Below are 23,845 nucleotides of genomic sequence, written 5' to 3'. Positions count from 1 at the left end.
AAACCTGCAGCCTCCCAGGGAAATGGGAAAGAGCAGCCAAGGGGAAGCCCCAGCCCAAAATCACCCCACTGCACTCTTGGTTGTACACACAGCCTGGGCTGGGTCATGGAAACTCTGAATATCCCTTGAAAAAACCCCAATCTACCCCTTATTCCACCCATGGAAAAAGTTATTCGTGGCATTGGGGCTGCTGGAGCTTAGAAGAGGTGAAATGTGGAGCTGGAGAGCACTGAAAAGGGGCCCAGTGTCAGTGCCAGTGCCTCTCTTACCTGTGGCAGAGAGGAGGAGGGAGACTTGATTTAAATAACATTTGCATACGTGGCCAGAGAGGAGCCAGGATCATTTCCCCAGGATGCTGCAGCCTTCAGGGCAGTGAGGACAAATTGTCCTCGGGTGGGACCTGCCCTGAGCCATCCCTGGGGCACCTCTACCCTCCCTCCCCCCAAAGTTTCCTTTGAGTTTCCCCCCTTTGCTGCTCAGGAAAGCACAGAGCAAAGGAGGGATGCTCCTCCCTCCACACTAGAACACCCTGGAGCATCATCAGAGAGGATTTTGGGGCCAGTTTGGCTCCCCTGGCATGAAAGCACTGAGGGGTTTAATGCCTTTTTTCCCCTTTTTTTTCCTAGCTGCACTGTGGGGTAACGTTTGTAGCTGTGCTGCTGCCTAAGGAGATGATCTTTGACATGGGTAATTAATTAATGGATTGTTAATGCTCCTGCTTGCCCTGCCCATCCCTGAGGGTTTGTGCTATGCTGACATGTCCTCTCCAGGCTTTTCTCTGCTCCTGTCCCACAGCAAAGGTCATGTCTGAGGGAGTAATTAAAACATTTTATAAATTGAGGCATGATTAGCCTGTAAGCACTGGCTGAATGGTATTTGCTGTTCACACAGGGACAAAACCTCTCTTTTAAATCCCTATTAAAACATGTTTTAATATAAAACGCTTCCCTAGAAAGAAAGAAGAAAAGCTTTTTGGAACAGAATAAAACCCCAGTGACTCAATCCACGGGGAGAAAACCTGCCTTGGAAGTGGAGGCATCCCCAGATTTCTTCCCCCTGTGAGGAGGAGGGTACAGAGGAGCTTTCTCTCTGCTCAGCCTTGGCCTTTGGGTGGAGCTTGTTTGGTGTGAGGAATATTTCACTGGAGCTTTGCACCACGTGTACCCTTGGCTGGAAGGCTGCCTCCTTCCAGAGAAAGCAAAGCTTTCTGCCAGAAACATTTTTTTTAATTTTTTTTTTTAGGGAGAACAATAATATAGATAAAAAATAAATATATAAATCTGCTGTGTGGGTGGTGACAAAGTGACAGGAAACTTTATCCCAACCCTACCACCTCTCTGTGAAACTCTCCCAGATAAATGGGCCCGGGAGATCACATTTCTTTCAAGACTATAAATATTTTAATTTTTTATTTAAAATTAATTTATTATTTTATTTTTTAGTATTTATTTATATTATTTTGATTTATTTTATTTTTAAGTTTTTATTAATGTTATTTATTTTATTTTTATGTCTTATTTATTTTATTTTTAAGTTGTTATTTATTTTTAAGATGTTATTTATGTTATTTTTATTTCATTTAAAATTTTTTATTTCTTTAATTTTTTTAAAGTTTTTATTTATGTTATTTATTTTATTTTTATGTCTTATTTATTTTATTTTTAAGTTGTTATTTATTTTTAAGAGGTTATTTATTTATGTTATTTTTATTTCATTTAAAAATTTTTATTTCTTTAATATTTTTACTTTTAAGTTTTTATTTATGTTATTTATTTTATTTTAAAAGTCTTATTTATTTTATTTTTGTTTTATTTATTTTTATGTTTTTATTTATTTATGTTCTTATTTTATTTTAATTTTTTAATTTATTTTATTTATTTTATTTTAAGTTTTTATTTATGTTATTTATTTTATTTTTGTCTTATTTATTTTTATGTTGTTATTTATTTTTAAGATGTTATTTATTTTTAAGTTTTTATTTATTTATGTTATTTTTATTTTATTGTAAAATTTTTATTTATTTTATTTATTTTATTTTTAAGTTTTTATTTATTTTATTTATTTAATTTTAAACTTTTTATTTATGTTATCTATTTTATTTTTGTCTTATTTTATTTTTAAGTTGTTATTTATGTTATTTTAATTTTATTTTAAAATGTTTACTTATTTTATTTAACTTTAATTTGTTTAATTTATTTTTTAATTTTATTTTTTATTTATATTTTTTTATTTTATTCTAATTTTTTTTATTACTTTTATTAAAAGCACAAAAATACAGCTGCTCTTGGCCAGATTCTCCCTTCCTGCAGCTTTGCCTCAGACAGGGGCCCTGGCAAAGGGACCTTGGGCTTCACAGAGGTAAAAGGAACTGCTCTGACCTCAGCCAGGGATTTTATTCCTCCTCCTCCTCCTCTCAGGGGCGAGTAGCAATCCCTGGGAGCTGAATTCACGTGTCTTGCTGGATTTTATCCATCCAAAAGGGAAAATGTGCCGAGGAGCCAATATTCCACTGGCACATGGGGCTGCAAGGGGAAACCTGCCCCAGCCCCAGCCAAATCTCTGCAGCTATCAGAGGCTTCAGGGCTGTGTTTTTCCAAAAAAAAAAAAAAAAAAAAATCCCATTTTTCCCAGTTTTTCTGCCCAGCTCTGCCAACTGCATCCAAAGCCCCACAGCCATCAGCTTTTCAAGGCCCAGCTCAGGAGTGTTTCCCTTTAATTCTGGTGAAAACTGAGGGTGTTTGGGGCTGGGGGTGATATCATTTCTATTTACAGCAGCAGGCAAGAGGCATGTGCTGGCTCGGGGCCACCACAAATAGCTCTGGACATGAGAGCTCTTCAAATAATATTAATAATAATAATAATAATTTCCATGTTTTCCTTGCTGGGGTGTCCCCCTCCAGCAGAACCCCAAAGGGAGCACATCTGGGATTCATTTTTACAGCTGAAGAATAGTAATTAAGCTGCTTCTGCAGAGCCAGGGCTTGAAAAACTAAAAATAAAAGCCAAACAGGCACAATACCAGACCTCCAAGCACCAGAAATTCCCTTTTTCCCCCCTGTTTTCACCCTCCCAGCTCCACTGGACACCCAGGCATGGCCTGGTGGAGCAGGAGCAGGAATAACTCATGGGTTGAGAGGGGATGGTGCAGAGAAATGGGATTTTTGGCTGAAAACCCAGAAGAGCAATGGCAACACTCACCTGTGCAGAGAGTGGCAGCAAGGGGAGGATTCCCAAAGCTCCAAAACCTATGGACATCGGGCAAAGAATCAGCCTTGGCTTTTTTTATTGCAGCAAAACGTGCATAAACCACGGACCCCAGGCTTGGAATGACTTTTTCCTTCTATTCCTCACTTTTCTGACATGAATATTGCAGGGGAAGGGGGGGAAAAAAAAAGCAGCTGTTTTCCAGCCCTCCACCACCTCAGGGTGCTGCTGGCCCCAAGCAAATGAAAAATTAATTTTCCCCAGCTCGAGCTAAAAGAGGAGATGGGGCTCAATGAAAGCACTCTCATGCTGAAAAAATATCTGTGGGATGAGGGGATGAGCAAGGCCCTGGGGACTGGGAAATGCTCAGGAGTTCGATTTAAGAGGTCAAAAATGAAAAAAAAAAAAAAAAAAAAAAAAAAAAGAAGGATTTGGGGTTTGCATGGCAGTAAGCTTAATTTTAGCAGGAGGATGATGAAAAATGAATGAGGTGGTCAATGTGTGGAGAGGGAAAGGCTGTTCTTGGGGGGGTGCTGGGCAAGGGTAACCTAGTTTGTATTGAGCATCAGCAGGGAGAAGGGAAAGGGAAGGGCTGGGAATGCCGAGGCAGCAGGGATGGATGTCTCCCAGGAGCCAGGCCTGTGCCAAGCCCCAGAGCTGAGGGGATGCTGGTGGGACTTTGGTCTTAAAGAGAGCCTTTAACAGCCTGCTGGATCCCATGGATAGGGTGCACAGGTTTTGTCACATTCACATTTTCTGGAAAATCTCTTGGCCCAGGATTTTTTTCCTGTGAAGCTGAGAATGCTCAGAGAAAAAAGAAAACAATTCTTGTCTCATTTGCTTCTCCTGTGTTGTGCTCACATGTGGAATGTGTTTGGAGATTGTTCACCCACAGGTGATTGTTCCATTGCATTCTGCTGGGAGTTGTTTTCACTCTTTGGCCAATCAGGGCCAAGCTGTGTCAGGACTCTGGAAAGAGTCAGGAGTTTCCATTATTCTCTTTTTAACCTTCTGTCTGTATCCTTCCTGCATTCTTTAGTATAGTTAGTATAGCATTCTTTAATATAATACAGTATCACAAAATAATAAATTATCCTTCTGAGAACCTGGAATCACATTGATCATTCCTTCCTGCCACAGGCACCCCACAAATACAAAAATGTTTCCCTCTGATGCCACGGCCACCAGGGAGTTTTAAGGCTCTGTGCTTTTGGCAAGGAAGGATCCGTGGATTTCCCACCCATGGCAGCAGGAGCCCCTCACCCCAGTGACCACCTCAGTGCTGCTGACCTGGAGTTCAGCATCTGCTGCAGCTGTGCTTGGAAAAACAGAGATTTTGGGGATCTTTTCTGCTTCCCCACGGCGGGGACGCAGCCACGCCAGCTCAGCTCTCTCTGCGGCGTGGTTCCTAGAAGGAGAGCAAGTTTTTCCCTCCTCTTTTCCAAGGCTCTGCTGCTGACAGTAGGGGCTGGAAGCCATCCAAGGCTGTCGGTATAAATCTCACTGACCTTGTTTCACCATCCCTTAACTCGCAGCTCAGCCGGGACCGGCGTCAGCTTCCACTTTCTGGCTCACTTATCCCTTTTCCAGCTTTACAGTTTGGGTTCCTGAGCTTGTCTGCCCATCCCTGGGTGGGCAAGGCAGCGAGGGGCGACTCCCAGCCCCTAGAAAACCTCCCAGCAGGGCTGCCAAGGCAAACATCTTGCAGGAATTTGCAGATGCAGCCGTAGCTGAGGAGAAGCGATGCTCGGAGGTGCGGCGCGATGCGGTTTGGTGGGATGAGGGAAAGATGCTTCTGTTTGGATTGGGCTGAACACGGGGCTCTGATCCCAAAAAACACTGCCAAGGTGCCATCAGGAGATGAGCCTTGGTAAGATTTGAGCTCTGCTCCCGCCATGATGTGCCTAAACAGGAGTTTGCTCCTCTCCAGAGGTTTCTTGCTGTCACCCTTGCAAACTCCTGTGGTAACTCGGTGTCATCTTTGCTGTCCCATTGTTTGGCTGCAGGGGAATGGCCTCGGGATGCTGGGAGGATGGCAGCCTTTAGAGACGTGGGATGCAGAGCAGCTGGCCATGGGGAGAGGGTTGGAAGGGATGGTTTCCCACCTCGGCTGGATCAGCTGCTCGGCACACCCAGCTCTCTCCTCTGGGTGCTGGAAAAAGGCATGGGGAACTTGGGTCCTCTCAGAAATTCACAGCACTGTGTGCTAAATCCTTCATTTTTCCAGCTCCAGGGAAGCCTCACCTTTAAAGTGCTGTGCTGATTCCAGTGGGTTTGGGGCCTCATGGAAGAGCTTTGCCAGTGGCTGCCATTGTCACTTGGTTCTGGGACAGCACCCAGAATCTTTGGCATGCTGGCAGGAAGAGTTTGGTGGCAGGACATGCCAGGATTAGTGTTTTACCCGGGCTAAACTTGCCGATGTACAGATTAACCAGGGGGGAAAACTTTCCAGGATAAGAAAAGCAAGACATGGCCAAAAAACAAAAGAAAAAAGAAAAAAAGAAAAAAAGAAATGTTCGCTTGTGGAGGCTCCCTCCATCTTTGGAGGTCTCAAAGTAGGGATTAGGGAGAGATCTGCCAGGAATGATCGTGCCTCGGGGCAGCCGGAGACCAGATGATGTGTCTGTCAGCTCCCTCCCTCCCTCCCTGGCTGCCTCCAAAATCCGGGCTCGTGCTTCTCCTGCTCCTCTCCTGGACCAGCACAAACATCTTCGTGACTCCCCTCCGTGCTCTTCCAGCAGGACTCCTAAAAATCCCCCCCGGAAAGACCCGAAATCCTGGAAAAGGGATGGTTTCGGCCAGGGGCGGCTGTGGAGAGGGAGGGGAAGATGCTCAGGGGGGTTTTCGCTCCCCTCCTGCCCCGGTGCTGCGGCAGCGGCTGCTCCCTGCTCTAATCCCGGGGCAGCTCCGCGTGGCTGAGGGATGAGGTCATGCTCGCTCACCCAGAGCCCGCCGTGCTCCTGCTTCCATCCCTCCCTCCCTCCCTCCCTCCCTCCCTCCCTCCCTCCGCAAGGCAGGGTGCGATTGGAGCCTGCTGAGGCTCCAGGTCCCCGCACGGTGGGTTTGGGATGCTTCCCTCGCCAAACAATGCCTTGCTCTGAGCGTGGATGCGTGCGGGGATTGGGAAAACAGAAACTGCCACAGACAGTGAAGGGTTTGATCTGCAGCCTTGGGAGAAGCTTGGATTGATGTAAAAATAAAACACACAGATATTAAGCAGATAACCCATAAGTTTATGTTTGTTTAGTTGTAAGGAAGAATATGCCTTAAGTGAGAAACTGCATTGGTAAGATGGTGAAGGGTTTGTAATGTAGGGGTGTGGTTGTATGGAATAAGCTGAGAATTTAAAAGTTATAATAGAAGCTTACATGTTCACATGAGTGAGAGGCCCATTACATAAAGATATCCACAGTGCAGTAGAAGTTAGTAAAGGTGGTAGGTTAGAAAAGTAAAATAAATCCTGTGGCAACTGCATATTGGTTTAGAAAGTTCTATATTGCCTTGTAAAAAAGAACTTGTGACTTTGTGCTGTGGCCGAGTGCTTGCTCCTCTAAAACCTCACAGCCTCTGAGACTGATGTTTATCTCAGCAATAAATCCTTCTGAGCCTGAAAACAGTCCCATCCCTTCATCTCTAGCAGTGACAATGATCGATGTGTTGCACCTGGGAGGGGATAAGCATCAGGTAAAATCCCTGGCTGTGCCCCCTGCCCATCTTACCTGTGCCTAGGATGCTGAGCCATCCCTCCCAGTGCTTCTTCCAGCTGCTTTTAAAACCTCAGACAGCTGCAAAACACTTTTTCTCCCCTTCTTCTCCTTTAATTTTTTTTTTTTTTGGTGATTTTTGACCACTTCTTGCCAGAAATCAGCCCGTGGCGAGGAGGTGGTTGCACAGCCTGAGCACAGGGGCAGCTGTTTCAGAGCCTTATGGATTAACAAACGGAAGGTTTAAATCTCTGGGAAGAAGGCATGTGGTGAGCTAGAGCTGGAAATACAGCCTTGTCCTCTCACTCTGGTACAACCCCAGCTCCTGGCTCCCAAACTCACGATATTATGGGCAGAAAAGCCAGTTTAGGTAATTGGTGGAGATTGCTACAATTTTATTAGCCCTGATGCCCTTCCCTGCAGGAGGTTTGCACAGCTGAGCAAAACAATCAGTGCCCATAAAGGCACAAAAATAGACCAAATTAAACGGGTTTGTTAGGGGTTTTTTTGTTTTTGTTTTTGTTTTGTTTGATTGTTTTTTTTTTCCTTGTAAGAAATCCTTCCAGCCTTTTGTGAAGGTTTTTCCAGCCCTCAAAATCAAGATTAATTGTATCTGGGGGCCAATAGCTGCATCTACTGCTGGTGAAGGGGATTTGGAATGTTTCACCTGAGCCCTGGCTCTGAGTGGTTCCTGGTGGGACAGGCAGGGCTTGGACACTGGAGCACTCCAGGATAGCCAGGAATTGGCACTGCCAGATGAAAATCAGGCTTTGGGAATACTGGCTGGAGCTTCCTGCAGGGAAAGGAGCCTGATTTGGGGTTTTGGAAACAGCAGCTGTTGTCAGCTTTTTTCTCTGGAAGCTGGAAGGAAAACCTGCTCCTCCCCAGGCCTAGAGGTCACCTAAAAAATGGGAAAGTCCCCAAACCCATGTCACTGGTAAATGTCCAGGCTGCAGAGGGAAGCCTTGAATCATAAAGGATTCCAGAGTGCATTATCCATGGAGGAAATGGGGGCATGAGATAAAACAGCACCTGAGGAGGGGAAAAACAGGAAAAGGAGCCATTTGGACTCCAAAATGGAAAGGAAAAGGTTAAGCCTAAAGTCAAGGAGAGGGGTTGGACAGAGTTAAAGGCTGGGAAAGGCAAAGTCAGGAGACAAAGAGGAGAATGGAGGGGCCAAAGGAGAAGGAAAGGACAAGGAAAAGTTGCCTTGCTGCTCCTTTTTCCATCCTCTATGACAAGAACTGGGAAGAAAAAGCCTGGAATAAACAAATTTTTCTGACTTAAATGATGGTGTATCGATAGAGGTAACACCAAAATCCACACTAATATTATTACATGAATATTTCAGGCAGATAAGACCAACACTTAGGGTCACAGTGTGGGTGACAAACAAACATCTTGTCATCTGTGAGCCCGAGGGATCCCCTTGGAAGTTGTCTTTTCACCAGCATGTCACAGGTACCCCAGCATGTTTAATTATTACCTCTAGAAGGTAATAAATGAGGCAAGTTGTGTGTCAGGTCATTGCCACTGTCATTCAGCCAAGCTTTTGCTGCCAAAGCCAGAGATTTGGTAACATCAGGGGAGGCATAAAGGTCTAGAGGGAACTGGATGAATTCACAGATCTTGTGGATGAAGAAATAGTTCTTTGCCTCCGAAAAACAGTAATTAAATGATGCTTTCCAGAGCTGTTCTTCACAAGTAAAGTATGCCCTTTATTGCATGTTTCCTCATAAATCTGTTCAGCCAAACTAAGGGCTCATTCCAGCTTTGATGCTCCAGCGGGTGCGTATCTTCTGAAATCATCCGAAATGCTCGGAGCACAAATTCTTTTTCTATCTCTTCTGCAAAGAATCTCTTGCAGATCATTTCTCCTCTTTAATTATAGATTGCACGAAGCAACAGAAGCATGAAAAGACTTAGGCTGGGAATTAAAATCTGTTTTTCTTCCAGCTTGAAATTCTCTACTTGAAGTGAGTGTATTCCTCTCTCCTTTTGAGGCATCCTGTGGCTTTAGCTACAGGGAATTTTGGATTGGATTTTGATCACTGCAGCCTCAGCCTCTCCTCTTTGCCCCAAAACCCAACCCAATCACCCAGCTGGAAGGCAAGGCTCTCCACCCTCCTCTGGAGGGATGCTCTGGCAGCAGAACACAGGAGAGTGGTGCCTCAGCAGAAATGGCTGCAGCAGGAGCACCTCCAAGGGGTTCCCCATCTCCACCTCTGGATCCCAGCAGCCCCACCATGCTCCCCCACCTGCAGCAGAGGTCAGCAGGGTATTTTCCCAAATGGTGATCCTTTCCTACCATTTTGGGCATTGTTGTGCTGATGGGTTGGGAACAAAGCTTCAGCTGGCGTCCTACCAAAGAAATCCAAACTCAGAATCCTAATTCCTGATGGGAAGCTTGCAGGCTGGCACGTTGTTTTCCCTGCTTTCCTTTTCCTTCATGCTCTGGCCTGTGTGGCAGCTTGGATGACAAGTTCCTCAAGGCAGGAATCACCTCTTGGGAAAGGTTTTGGGTTGGTCAGTGTAACCCCCCCCAGGGCAGTAAAATCCCAGCATGACCAGCACAACTGGTGTTACTGGTGCTCAGCACAGCCCCCTCCCTGGAGCTGGCCTTGGAGGCCCATCAAGAAGAAAAAAATAGCTGGACACAGCAAATGGAAACAGTGCCAGGAGGTTTGTTGCTCTGTGCTGATGGATGCCCCTGGATCCCTGAAAGTGTCCAGGGCCAGGTTGGACAGAGCTTGGAGCAACTTGGGATAGTGGAAGGTGTCCCTGCCCATGGAAAAGGGGTGGAGCAGGATGATCTTGATCTTCCAACCCAAACCATTCCATGGTTCTATGATGTGGGAAGCCCTTTTAGCATGGTTCTGGGTTTGTTGAGTCCTGTTGAGGTTTTCTAGGGGAGTACTGGGTTTATTTGCCCCTGGTCAGGGTGGTGAGGAGGAGGAGCCTGAGGAAGCACAGCGCATATTGAACTGCGGGGTCCTGCTCTGGAGCTGTGGTGATGCCCTTTGGAAAACCCAAGGAGTGTGGGTTTTCCTTGGGGAGCCAGCAAGACGTCATCCAGGAGCTAGGCCAGCACCTCCTTCTGTCTGTTTCCCCCCAAAAACAGGAGGAGAGGGAAGAAAGGAAAATTAAATGGGATCATGGAATAGTGTGGGCTGGAAGGGACCTTAAAACTCATTGTTTTTCAACCTCCTGCCATGGCCAGCCACACCTTCCACTATCCCAGGTTGCTCCAAGCCCCATCCAACCTGCCCTTGGACACTGCCAGGGATCCAGGGGCATCTTCAGTTTCTCTGTTAGGGATGTTTCCACATCTGGAAGACATCCCAGATGTTTCCAAACGGGATGTTTACCTCCAGCTCACGCGGCGGCAGCGCCCTAAGCTGGGAGACGATTTGACTCTCCCTGCGGAGCATCTCCCTCCCGCTGCAGCGAGGGGCAGGGAGGTGGGACTGCGGGATTTGGGGACAGGGGCAGAGCTGGGGGCGCTCCCCGGCTCCTGGAGCGTCTCGCCTTTGTTCGGGCAGCGCTGGAGCCGGGCGGCCGCGGGGCGGGGAGGGATGGGGAGGCGGGATGGTGGGAGGGAGGAAAGGAAAGGAGGGAGGGCTGCCCGAAAAGGCTTTTTTTTTTTTTTTTTCCTTTTTTAAATCTCCAAGAAAAGAGCGATCCACAGGCAACGCGAGAACTTTCCCCCCCACTCCCCCCCCTTCCCCCCCTTGTCTTTAATAAGAAAACTATGTTTAAAAATTTTTTTTAAAAATTCAAAGAAATTAAATTAAAACGAGCCCGACCTCCCACCCCCTGGCCCAGACCCGGCCCCCGGCCCGCCCCACGCCGCCCGGGAGGCGGCAGAAGCGGCAGCGGCGGCGGCGGGAGCGCCGGTGGCCCCGGCGGCGGCGGCGGCGGCGGGGGGAGGCGGTCGCCGGGCGCCGCCCGCCCCGCATCCCGCATCCCGCCGGCCCCGCATCCCGCCGCCGGCCCCAAATGGATTATCTGCGGCTGGTGCTCTCCTGCCTCGTCCCCCTGCACGGCTGCCTGGCCGCCGGCAGCGCCCCAGGTACGGCGGCTGCCCCGCGGGCGGGGGGCCCGGCGTGGAGCGGGGGCTGGGGGGGCTGACAGGTGGCTGCAGGATGGGGAGAAGGAACCCGCTGCTGGGGGGTTAGGTTTCAATGGGAATTGGGGGAGATGGAGGCTGGGCGAGAAATAGTTGGCGTGCTTGGCGTGCGAGGGGACGTCAGCCCGAGTTCCTTCTGCTACGTTGGACGCACCCGCTTAAAACTACAAAGCGGAGCTGGGTCGGGACGGAAAAGCTGCTGTCGGCTTCGTCGGGCTCCGGCGGTGCTCGCCAGAGGCTCCCCCGGCTGGGGTGGCCCCCGCGGTCCCGGCGGGATGCTCCGTGCCTGCCCACGGCCCTTTGCCTCGCTGCTGTCTCCGCAGAGCTCCTGCTGTCCGGCAAACTCAGCGAGTATGGAGTGATCGTCCCCTTCAGCACCGACTGCCGGGGGCGCTTCCTGTCGCACGTGGTGTCCGGCGACGCGGCGGCGGGGCTCGGCCAGCCCGCCTGTCCCCCGGAGCCAGCCCCGTCCCCGTCCCCGTCCCGCCGCCGCGTCCCCCGCAGCCCCCCGGAGGAGCCCCCCCAGCGCCGCCTGCTCTATTTCAACGTCACGGTTTTTGGGAAGGAGCTGCACCTCCGGCTGAGCCCCAACCGCCGGCTGGTGCCGCCGGGAGCCGTGGCAGAGTGGCAGGAGGATTTCGAGGTGCTTTTCCGGGAACCCCTCCAGCAGCGGTGCCTTTTCACCGGCGACATCTCCGGGATGCCCGGAGCTGCCGTGGCCATCAGCAACTGCGATGGGCTGGTAAGCTGGGGGCTAGTGGTTTTGGTTTTTGAGGTTTTTCTGGTTCGTGTGCTAACCGTGGGTGTGGTGGGTTTTAGTGCTGGATAATCGCTGGTGTACTTACCTTTTTGCTGTGAGGTAGGATTAGGAGAAAGGCAATGTAGGCTTAAAACTTTTTTAGAGTATAAAGAAAAATTTATTAACAGTAACTAAAAGAAAGAGTAATAAAAATCAGAACAAACCCTTCAGAATACTTTCCTTCTCGCTGACAATGTAAAGAAACAAAACATAAAATTATCACTTCCCTAAATGCCTCCCATGCAAAACCACCACAGGTGCTTTGTGTGTGCTACCTGTGTTTTGGTGCAGTTTCCTCTTAAGACATCAATCCTGGTGTCCTGAAACCCAATTTTTTGGTGATGCTTTAGGTGTCTGTGCCATATGTTGCCCTTTAGGCCTTGACAGCAGCAGGTCCCCTTTCCCCTGGGTGTTACTTGCCTGCTCCATCAGGGTGGTCTGTGCACCAATATTTATTTAAAAGGCTTGGAAAAATTGCCAGTCCTGTGCCTGAAGTGCCTCCTGCCCAGATGCTGTTGCCTCCATGGGCTGTGCCCAGCCTCTGGGACAGGGACCCACACCAGGGTGATGCTGTTCCATCCTTGCCCCCCTGTGTTTTACCTTGGGACTGCTCCAGGAACTTTTCCTCTGCATTCCCCATCTCTTAAATGATGCTGTGTGAGCTCGAGCACCTCCTGAAATCACCGTGAGCTGCAGTCTGGCTCCCACCAAGCATCTTTTTGCAGGAGGATGTCTTTTTCTTTTTTCTTTTTTCTTTTTTGTTTTCCCCTAATCACTCAAGGGCTCAGAGGCTCTTGGCTTTCTGAGCCCAGTTCAGCATCAGTAACTTGCTGCCACAGCGCTTTAATTCCTGTAAATGGCTCTGTTACCTCATTATCCCCAGCATCTGCTCTGCCTGTGGGTTCCCTACCTTTGATACGCTTGGGGAAGCGCTTATTTTTTAATACCCTTGGCCCGTTGCCCTTCAGATTTCCTTTGAGCCAATTTAAATCTTGTTTTAGGTGCCAGAGTTTGCTGTTTTCTCCTGGCACCACTTAAACTTACTGCTGGGTTGGAAGAAATGCCTTATTTTGTGCCTTCTTAAAAAAAAAAAAAAATTTATATATTTCTTTTTTAGTTGCTTTATTCTGGGAGCTCTTTGAGCCAATTTTGGCCACCAGCACAAACAATTTGGCATTCCTTTCTTTTTATACAGTGCCTGATGCTACTGTAGAAGCAGAAATGATAGAGCAGCACAGCTAGAAATACGTACTTCGCCTACATACAGGAATTAAATTTTTTTAGCACGTAATCCACACCTTTTGAAGCATCCTTTTGGGAATGGGCTGAGGCTGTGGACTTGCAGGCATTTCTCTGGGACACAGATTGTGCTGGGGCTGGACAGTGTGGGCAGGCTTGGAAGCTTTAAAGGCATTTCCTACAGAGCCAGCGAATAGTGCCGAGTCTGGAGCAGAGAGCAGGGTTTGGAGCGTGCAGGTTCCCTGGCAGATCTCATTCCCTTTGGCATCACGAGCTAAAGGATGCTGGAGGCCATCGGCAGCTGATCCATGTCCTGCTGCAGCACAACTCTGGGAGTTTCCTTCCCCAGAGCCCACTCTATTCTTAGTGTCAACCCCAAGCAGGTTTTAATTTAATTTTTCCAGGTTTTCCTAGGCTTTAGCCCCACGTTTTCCCGTCTCAGCCCTTTGCACACCTTGTTGGTTGTCATTCTTTTTGCCCTTGTTCCAGCTGGGTTAGAGTGTAGCTTGTACCACAGGATGCTTTTCCATGTGGATTTATGCAGCCATATCCTGCCACCCATGGATAAGCTCACCCTTTTAAGCACATGTAAAGGAAGAAGTGGCTTTTCCCCCATGATAAGGACTTTTGTTTTTTTCTGTTTCCTACGATTAATTTATTGCTGGGTGGCCAACAAATCAACATCCTGGCTTCCACCAGGAATTTCCAGAGCTGGTCTGGTGAAGGACACAAGGCTGAGGGGACAAGCAGGTGCTCAGCTCCCTTGCCCTTGTGATACATCCAACATCACAGTTGGTTTCTCTTTTCCATGGGTTTTCTGGCTGTATGGCCCTCTGGCTTAGGTGAGTCCGACATCTTCAGTCTGCTCAGGATCTCAGCTTTGGAGGAGTGAGGAGATCAAGAGGATTCCCTAAAAGCAGTGAAAAGAGCTTGATTTAGGAAACGGAGCAAGAAACAGAACCAAAACCTGGTTCTAGGTGTGGATGGGATGGGAGGATGATGTTGCTGACCTGAGAAGCAGCAGAGCATCTGGGAGGGATGTACGTGGTCAGGAATGTTGCTGATGGGCTGGAAGAAACTCTTCCATGAGCAAGGACCCTGGAATTGCAGTGAACTTTATCTGGGGGTTGTCCATGACCTTTGGAAGGGGGTTGTGGCTTTTGCATCCCGGTATAGCGCGCGTGGGAGGCGCGGGGCCGCGCTTGGCCGCCGCTTCCCGGCCAGAGGAAGCGCTCCGGGACGCTGTGGGTGAGGGCTGTGTACACAGAGAGATTAGGCCGTGTATAAACGGAGACTGAGATTATAAATAACAGGGGGGGGAGTGCAGGGGAGGAAGAGAAAAAAACCCCAAAACCCAATCCCAGCTCTTGAAAAAGAGAGTCCACCCAAAGTCTTTCCTAAATCCCTATTTAGCCATGCGAGTGAGCCGATGCTCTTCCCAGATGCCAAAGCCCTGGCACCTTCCATGGCTTCATTCTCTGCAGGCACCCAGGCGTGAGAATCTGGCCTTGCATATTTTGCAAGGGTGTCTCATACCAGGGTGGGAAGGTGCCCTGGCCCATAACATAATTTCAAAGCTGACCTAAGCCACCAAATTCCTGACTGGTAAAGCAGCGTTAGGCAGGAATCTCCGCCGGCGGACGCGTCTCGCTGCATGGAGGCATCCCAGATTATTCCCCGCCGGCTTCAGCAGCGTGTGGTCGACCTTGCTTCCTTCCTGCTTCGCTGGTTTGCAGGGATGGGTGAAGGATTATCACCCACAGACACCATATTTGTATGCCTGGCTTTGCCCTGGGGTGATTTGCCGCAGTGCTGCAAACTGTAGAGCCAGCGTTTTCCATCCCCGTGGCCCTGGCTTGCCTCAGATGGGTGGCAGCAGATAAGCAGAACACAAAAGCCCTCAGGAACAGCAATTAATGGGGAACGGAGGGAGAAACAGCCCCCCAAAATGATGCCCCACTGAAAAAAGCGTGGCTTGGTCTTCCAGGATTTCCCTTGCAGTTCCTGAGCTGTAGGGTTAATTTTGGGGAGGAAAAGGGTGCAAGATGTCCCTTTGGTCACATAGATCCCACTGGCCTCAGCTGGTGTGGGTGTTATATGGATATGAGGGCTTTTCTCCCAGGTGATAATCCCAAGTTCCTGGCATTGAGATGCAAACCAGGCCCTGTTTGGGCTGAAAACCCAATTAATTAATTAGTGCCGAGCATGTCTTCATGTCCTCACTCCACCAGGAGCTACATTTGAGCTCAGGTCAGCTGGCAAAGCCTGGTCTGTAGCCACCCCAAAACCCTCTCACCTGGGCACGAAGAGCAGGGAAAGGGAGTCAAGGAAGGCAAAGTGTTGTGTTTGATGGGCTGCAAAGCCTGTGCTGCAGAGAGGCATGAAAATAGTGATGGAGCACCTCTGGACCATGCCTGATGCCCTCTGGATGGAAGGGGAGCGCTGCTATCCGTGGTGTCTGTGTTCACTCTGCCTGGTTTTCCGGGGCTTTTTGTCCAAATTATGTGTGAATCTTACAGGAAAAATACATACTGTGCACGCAGCTGGATTTCCCCCTGCTGTTAGCTTCCCTGGTCGAGTGCAGCAGCTTTATTAATTTTTCCACATCTCAGCTGTGTGAAGTGTCAGAATTTCCTGAATTCCTGTGGGACTTGGAGCTTTTTACCCACCAGTGGAGGAAGAGTTTCTTACTCAGGGTCCCCTTAGTGAGGCAGGAGTTCATCTCTCCCTCAGCCTGGGGAGGCACGGGAGTGCTAGAGAAGACACTTCACCCTCCGTGAGCTGGCAGGAGTGAGTTTGGTGTATATTTTCCCTCTTTCCAGTGGAATTGTCTTTAAAGGGCCATTTTCTAGTTGGGGAGTACCTTCACTGAGAGCTGCAGACAGCATCTCATGTTAGGAAAAGCAGTGGTAATAGTCTCGCCAGTTGATTTAATTCGATTTGGTATTATTAAACCAAATTAAAGTCAAGGGTGGGAAGCATATGGCTAATTGATCACTGAGGTAGGATTGAACTCTTGGAAAAAGCCCAAGAAAAGTTGAGTGGGACTTTTTGGGTGGCAGCTGACCTTTTCTGCTGCCTCTCTACTGTTACAACCCTCCCAAAATGCTGGAACACAACCTGAGCTGCTCCTCTTTGTGAGCAGCAGGCAGGGTGGTGCCTGCCTCTTGCAATGATGTTTTTCGGATTGTTTTGGTCTTTTAATTTATTTTTGTGAGTGCCAGGGTGACCACTGCAGCTTCTCTTCCATTTCTTGGGCTGCTCTGATCAGATGGACACAAAAATCCCTGCGTTGTCCCCTTTGCCCTCGGTCATCCCCGGAGTCGGCGGCGCGTTGCATCTCCTTTGGGAGAATGTCTGGGCTGCTTTATTCCTTGAGCCAGATATAATTAGTCACGAGCTGTAGAGCAGCTCCAACCCAAGTGGGCTGTGGCTTGGGACCAGGCTCTTTCACGTTTTAATCCAGCCTTGCCCCGGTGCAGCGGCACGGCTTTCCTCCGGCCGCCTGACTCAGCAAGTCCCAGCTTTGGCCCTAAACCCATAAACCGGCTTTGGGGTGCCTGGCCCCGAGTGAAACGCCCCGTGGCAGAGCTGGGAGGGGTAGTGGTGTCCCAGATGAGCTCCTCCTGGGGCAGGGGCTGCTTCTGCTCCTTCTCTTATTGTATAATGAAGAGCAATGTTTCGGAGCTGGGAATGAGGAGAATTTCTTCATGGAAAGGGTTGCCAGGCCCAGGCACAGGATTGTGTTCCCCATCCCTGGAGGGATTTGAAAGATGTGTAAATGTAGCTCTTGAAGATGTGTTTTAGTGGTGGCCTTGGCAGTGCTGGGTCCATGGTTGGACTCGGTGATCTTGGAGAGCTTTTCCAACCTAAAGGATTCCGTGATTCTGTGCCCTGCCCCATCATCATGGCCTCGCCCAGCCATCACTGAACCTGACTGGTGGTTTAACTCCCTGGCTTGTTCCCTGCCTCATCACCACCACCCTGCCTGCTGCCCCTGGTTAAACCTGGCTGTGTTCTTCATCTCCTTGGTTGAGGGTGGGGCGCATAATCCCTGGCTGCCCTGGTTTGACCTGGATGTCTCCTGTGGGAAGAACCTGAGATACGTGTGTCAGGCAAGGACTTGGATTCCTCAGGAAGGAGGTAAAACAAAACCAGCCAAAACCCCGCTTTGCAGCAGAGTTAAGCAGTTAATGAAACCCAGGAGGAGCAGGAAATTTGGTGGAATCCAGCAGAGCCAGGTTGGCCATTGCCTGATGAATCCAATGAGATGTGAACACGAAGGGGACCCAAAGAGCCAGGAGGGTTTGGAACAGCCCCAGCCTCTGTCCAAAATACATCTCTGTATCTATTTTACTTTTATTTTATTTTATTTGATGAGGACCATTCCAACACCCCAACATCCTTACGAGGACTCCAGTAGGTCCACGCTGCTGAAGGCTTTGCTCCAAGAACAGATCCAAATGTTCTGCTGGTGCTTTCCAGGCAGCTCTTCAGCAGCGGGCAGCGCTGGAGGAAGGAACGCACGCGTGCGCCATGGAGGGAGCTGGGAAAAATGCCGAGCTGGGGAGGGCTGCCCGTGGGAGAGAAGCCAAATCCTGGTGATCCTTTTCCTTGCCCGAGGTCTGAGCCGGCCGGCGCTGCGGGGTGTGAGCGCTCAGGCTGATGTAAGGGGGATTTGATGGGAGCTTGGTGTTAATTAGGAGCAGGTCGGTAGCCAGGACAACATTTCCAGCGATGTTTGCCCTGTCATTCATCTTCCCTGTGTTTGGGAGGTGGAGTTGTAATGCTTTCCAGCTTCTGCCCCAACGGGATTCCCCTCTGTTAATTCCCGAGTACTTCATGGGGCAGAGAGGATGGTTTCTCTTTCCTTCTTCTTGTTGCAGCTCGTTGTGTCAGTGAAAAGGCAGATATCCTAAAGGCACTGTGGGAATGGAATGGGGAGGGTTCAGGGAGTCTCAGGAGCGTCTTGAGAGCCCCTTCAGCCTTGTATCCCTGAGTTCAGGGTCCAGCACAACTCATAGAGGAGGCAGAACGGAGTTTTGTAGCCATATAAAGACACAAATTGAATTGCAGCCAGGTTGGGGGTTTTTTTGTTGCTTGGTTTTTCCTTACTTTTTTTTTTCCCCATCTACAGGAGAAATTAAGGGTTGTCATAGATGAACATGGCATTAGAACCATCCTGGTGTCATGGAGTAGGATCAAAACAAGATTATTTGGGATGCCTTAGCCCTTTGTGCGTGCTCTGCATCGATCTTTAATGAGCATGCTGAGCGTGTATGTCTCCCTACACTTATACAAAACCACACCGTTTTTCCCCCCTTTTCCTTGTTTCTTTGTGGAGTCCAGGCTGGCCTGATTCGGACAGACAGCAACGAGTTTTTCATCGAGCCCCTGGAGAGGGGCCAGCAGGACACAGAGGAGCACGGCAGGGCCCACGTGGTCTATCGGCGCTCGGCCATCCGGCAGGATGGCGCCGAGCCGCCCCACGACCTCCACCCCGAAGGTAGGGGCTGCTGGAATCCAGTCTATCCCGGCAATTGGTAATAAATATTTCACCTGGGGAGAGGATTTCTCCTTCCATGAGCCCTTGTGTATCTCACCATGTGGCTTCAGGCTCAGTTTAACTGCTGAAGTCAAGAAGAAGGAAAGGCTGGGCTGGAGGTGCTGCAGCCTTGCTTTGATCACCTGTGTTGTGAGAGCATTGAGGTACTGGAAGTTGTTGTCCAGAGAAGCTGGGGCTGCCCCTGGATCCCTGGAAGTGTCCAAGGCCAGGCTGGATGGGGCTTGGAGCAGCCTGGGATAGGTGGAAGGTGTCCCTGCCCATGGCAGGGGCTGGAAGAGGATGAGCTCTAAGGTCCCTTCCAACCCAAACCATTCTGCGACGATTCTATGAAATGTGGCCTCGATTTGACTTTTTCCCAGATCACAGAATCATTTAGGATGGAAAAAACCTTTAAGGTTCTCAAGTCCAATCATTAACATGTCTTTTAGTACTGGTCTTCCCCATTCAGAGCCATTTCCCTGCCACACAGCGAGCTGGACCAGCAACCAGCAGGACCTCAATATCCCGTTAGAGTTAAATCTCATATCTACTTTCCCTACTGAGTTTCTACTTCTGTGGAGTGTCACCGTGGTGTCAGGTCACCTCAAAGGCTCTTTCTTTTCCTGCCCAGGGCCCGGCGTGCAGGTGGGTGAGCTCCCGAATTCCCTGGAGCTGATGGCGGAGCGGCTGGGGGACACGGAGCGCAAGCGGCGCCACGCCAGGAAGGATGACTACAACATCGAGGTGCTGCTGGCCGTGGATGACTCCGTGGTGCGCTTCCATGGCAAGGAGCACGTCCAGAACTATGTCCTCACCCTCATGAACATAGTAAGGCTCGGCTCTGGGGGATGTGGATCCCGCCCTTCCCTGGGTTTTAGTGCTCTTCTGATGCTGCAAATCTGTTATCCTAGGGAAAGAAAGGGGAGCAGTACTGCAGGAAGGGCTGTGCCTTCGCACTGCCAGCTCTGGTGTTTAATAGCTGTGGGAATTGGAGGGATGGAATGATGTTCATCTCCATCACCTTTGATGTTCATCTCCATCACCTTCCCCTTGCCAATGGCAGGGCCTGGCGTGTTGGTGCTGTCACTGTCTGTCACCCGAGTCCAAAAGTTTCTCCTGGCGGAGAACGTTTCCTTCTCATCACTGAAGTCTCCACAAATGCTAGAAAAGAGAATGGTCGTGGCTTACTTAGTTGGAAATTACGATATCTGTAATTTGTTTTGCAGTGATGATGTTCATGGTTTGTTCTGACAACTGTTTGTGGGTAGAGGAAATATTTTTATAGGTTTTCAGGAGCTTTTTGGAAACCCGTACACCTTGATAACCATTCAGGATATGTTTGAAAAGGAGTTTAGAGCAGCTTTGCACCCTTCCTCACTCTGAGGCCTGTGCTGGTTCTTTACACCCCCTTTCATTCCTTTCTAAGATAAATCCCTGAGTCCTGAGAGATGTGGAAGGATCAGTATTTATTCATCCAGTCATCTTGAGGGAGGTTTGCTCCTCCAGCACCTGAATGTCTGTGAATAAGGTCTATGCTCAAGGATCTCTTTCTCTCTCCCTGTTTTGTTTTGTTTTCCATGCTTTGTTCTCACCTCTATTTATTTACTTTTCTTTAAGTGTTCCTTGCCATAGTGGTGGAAAATGTTCAGAAGGCTCAACCAGCTCTGGAGTGGCCAAGTTATAAAGATGCTTTTGGGTGCTTGGTTGTTGGTTTGGACATTATTTCTGCCACATGGCTGGCAACGAAGGGGGAAATTATCAACGGGATGGGGGAGGATTTGTGGGATTAGGGGGTGATGAGGTGAAGGATGAGTGAAGTGGCTGGTCCTGAACAGGGAAAATGTTGAAGAAGCAAACACCTTCATCACAGTGTTTTATTCTCTGGCACATTATCCCGATGCAATCAGCATCACTTAAATTCACTTTCCAAACATTAAATCCTCCTGCCAGGGGGAAGCCACTGGCTTCCCTGCTCTGCCCTCCGGCTCTTCCCACGTTACAGGGGTCGGAGATGATGTCATTTTTCCTTTCCGATCCCCGGGAAGGGGGGGGGTCGGGATGACCAGTTTGAGCGCCCGGGGATTGTCAGCTCTAATCAAAAGGTCGGTTTTCAGGCGCATTTCATGGTTCCTACCCCGCGGGCAGGACTTTTCAGGGAGTGAATGCGCGGGATGCTGCGCTGGGAGAAGGGAGGACCCGCTGCCTATTCAATAAAAGGCGGCGCTGGAGACTTTAATGAGGGGGGGAAAGCTCCAGGATAATACAGGCAACAAATACTTCCCCCCAAGTATTATTTCCTTCTATATATTCGCCCCCCCCACCCCCTTCCCCTTCTTTCTTTCTGGTTTTTAGTGAGTTTTCTTTCCAGCTTTGCCGTGACCTCCGTCCGCCTCCTCTTCCCTTGGCGCCGCCTCGTTTCCTTACCGGCTCAGATTGCCTGAAAACACCCGATTCAGCAGAAAAAAGAGAGTCCTGCTTTCTGGCCTGGGTGGCAGAGCGAGGGAGAGAGGAGGAGCCTGCTGGGACCACACAGCTGTACATTAATCCCATTAGTTGGAGGCAAAGGGAAGGAGGATAAGAGGCTTGGCCAGCCCTCTAACGAGGAAAGGACTTAATGAGCTGGGCTGGAGTACATCAGGGAGCCAACTGGGAAAGTTTTCCTGTCTAGGAGCTCTCCTATCAAGATATATCCCAAGGAAAGGGGGCAACGAGTTTGGAAGTAGTGATAAACTCCCCTGGGTCTCCACTGAGTGCTGAGGGAGCAGGGGGACACAGATCCCTTCCAGGCGCTGCTGTAGGTAGGGTCCCGGGGCTCTTCCCAAGACACAAAACCCTTTATTAGGAACTCTGTGTTGGCTGGAGCTTGGTGATAAATGATTTGTCACGGAGGAGGTTTTTTATGAAAAGAAACAAACCCCACAGCCCTTATTTCATTGCCAGAAATGTGGATGCTTTTCAGTGAAGGGCGCTGCGTCCATCCCGGGAGGCTGACATGAGGATGACTGCTCCTTTTGTGCACCTAAGAGCTTCCCTGCAGGCAGGCTGCCTTCCCTGCTAGCTCCCAGCCTGCATTCCCAGCCTGCCCTTCCCTTCTTGGCTCAGATGCTGCCCAGAAATTTGGGGTCAGGTTGGGATGAGTGGGAAAGGCACATCCCTCCTCTGCCATCAGCTGCCGAGCGTTGCTGTGTCCACCTAACCAAACCTGGTCTGTTGGGCTCTTGGGATGAATGTGTGGTGATGTGGTGCCTCTGGAAAGCCATCCCCCTCTCTTGCTTGCTGCCTGTGGCAGGGCTTGTGATGCTACAGAAGGAAATTTGGGATCCCCCAGCCATGGTGGCTGCTGAGATCAAGGGCTGGGAACCAGGAGGCGATCCAGCACCTTGGAAAAGGAAGAGGAGAGGAAATATTCAATGCTCAGCTCTTGCCTTCAGGGAGTTGGGCTTCTTGGTTTTCTCCACCAGACTTCCCACTGTTCATCCCTGATTCTTTCAGGTCTGGGGGTGGCTCCACTTGGAGGGGAGAAGCCAAGCTGTGGCTGTGTTAAACCTGGCCCTGGCCTCAACTGGGTTCCTGGGCTTTTGTCCATGATACTGCCCATGATTTGGTTAAGGATGCAAAGGTTCTTGGTGTTTTCCCATTGTTTTGGGTTACTAGGGAAACCCCATGAGTCAGAGCCCTCTCCAGGCTGGGACTTGCCTGGCTCCAGCTGAAATTATTGTTCCCAAGGGCAGAGCAACAAAGAGTGCTACTGAGACCCCACAGAAGAGGTGGTTTGGGAGCAAAAATCAAACCTTCAGCTTTAATTTTAACCTGTGTATGGTTTTTTCTTAGGTGAGGGTTTATGAGCCACTTCCTTGGTAACTGATAATAACAAAAATACCTCTGATGTCTCTCATGTGTCCATGCAATTTTCCCTACCCTCTGTACAGGCTTACATGTTTGTTGCTATTTTTTTGGGACAGCATGCTTTGTTCTGTAGAGAGCTCTGATCAAATCTAGTCTTGCCCTCACAGAACAATTCTCCCCTTCCTCTGTTCCTCCCCACAGATAATGTGGGTCAGCCCTCACAGAGGTGACACTATGTATTATACAAGCCCAAAAATGGGGTGAGGGGGACTTTCCTCTCCCTTCCTCACCCCCCAACCCCAGCAGAGATGCTCAGGGTGAATCCACAGGCACAAAAACCGAGCGAGGGAATAAAAGAAAGGAGTTTAAAGATGACTTGGCCGTTCCGAGTAAGCGATCCTGGCGTTTTGAAATGTCAGCTATTCTGCTGCTTTGGCAAATTCTTCTCGTGTCTCTCCCTTTGTTTTCCTTCCCTGAAGAACAGCGAGGTCTAGACCTCGTTGCCAGTGCGGTTTTGCTGTCGGGATCTCGCGTCTGGGGCTGCAGGCTCGGGGCTGGCCAGGCTTTGCAGGGATTTGGGGAGGCAGCCTGCCCTGCTCTCAGGTTGTAGTGTTCCTGTCACTGTGAAGCAGTGCCACTGCCTCCTCGGTGTTGCAGGGTTTGGGGGGAGTCCTGCGGGGTGGTTGTTCCTGCTGGTTTGCCCTTAACTCACAGCGAGCCTTAAGGGCTGGGCTGTTTATGGGTGGGAAAATTCCATTTTAGGTGAAAGAGGAGAGCATTTCTTGCCAGGTGATGGTGTGAAACAGGCTGAGCATGGATGAGAGGGATAAGAAGATCTTTATCCCATGGCTTCAGGGATGTGGGTTATAAAAATTGGTATTTTTTACTGGAGCCCTTTGCTGAACAGTTTTTTTTGGGAGAAGGGGCTTTCTCTGAAGACACTGGCATCTGCAGAGGGCAGGGGGAGTTTTGCCAAGCCTGCAAACTGCTCTCCAGGTGAATTCCCATTTCCAAGGTGATGCTTGGCCCCTCCAGCTCCATCCCCACTTCTTCCACAGGCACTGGAGCACATGGGGGAAGCTGGCCCTGCTGATGTTTCCCCCCACCCCAAAATTTGGGGCCTGTGGGTCGCAGCCCTTGCAGGAGCCAGCACCAAGCCCTTTTGGTATGATTCTTTCTCCCCCCCTCAATCAATTATTTATATCTGGCTGTGAAGGGAAGTCTGTAGCCTTGGGCAGTCTGGTTCCACATCTGCTTTCTGAATTGACCCTAAAGGTCACTGCTGAGCTGGTATCTGTTAGGTGCAGATCCCTGCCTAAACCCTGGACTAAACAGGGGCTGGGCTTTAAGTTAACTCTTCATTTCAGAGGCTGAAATGG

General features: G+C 49.5%; 1 protein-coding gene across 2 annotated transcripts in view; it reads left to right on the top strand.

Annotated features, from left to right (window-relative positions):
* Positions 1 to 10,867: 10,867 nt before the first annotated feature.
* The window catches only part of ADAMTS14 (ADAM metallopeptidase with thrombospondin type 1 motif 14), a 32,638-nt gene continuing 19,660 nt past the window's right edge, over positions 10,868 to 23,845 (top strand). Inside the window, exons 1-4 of one of the 2 annotated variants that reach the window (XM_030241340.2) lie at positions 10,868 to 10,980; positions 11,361 to 11,779; positions 18,425 to 18,581; positions 19,252 to 19,448. In XM_030241340.2, coding sequence (XP_030097200.2) covers positions 10,908 to 10,980; positions 11,361 to 11,779; positions 18,425 to 18,581; positions 19,252 to 19,448 — 846 coding nt within the window. In that variant the 5' untranslated portion in view covers positions 10,868 to 10,907. Of the gene's footprint in view, positions 10,981 to 11,067; positions 11,780 to 18,424; positions 18,582 to 19,251; positions 19,449 to 23,845 lie in introns of those variants that run through there. The other variant, XM_050976560.1, reaches the window with a different exon arrangement.

The sequence above is a fragment of the Serinus canaria genome, chromosome 6 (assembly GCF_022539315.1).
Source record: "Serinus canaria isolate serCan28SL12 chromosome 6, serCan2020, whole genome shotgun sequence".
In the NCBI taxonomy this organism is placed as follows: Eukaryota; Metazoa; Chordata; class Aves; order Passeriformes; family Fringillidae; genus Serinus; species Serinus canaria.
The sequence above is the reverse complement of the archived record's forward strand: the minus strand, read 5'-3'. Positions and strand labels throughout refer to the sequence as shown.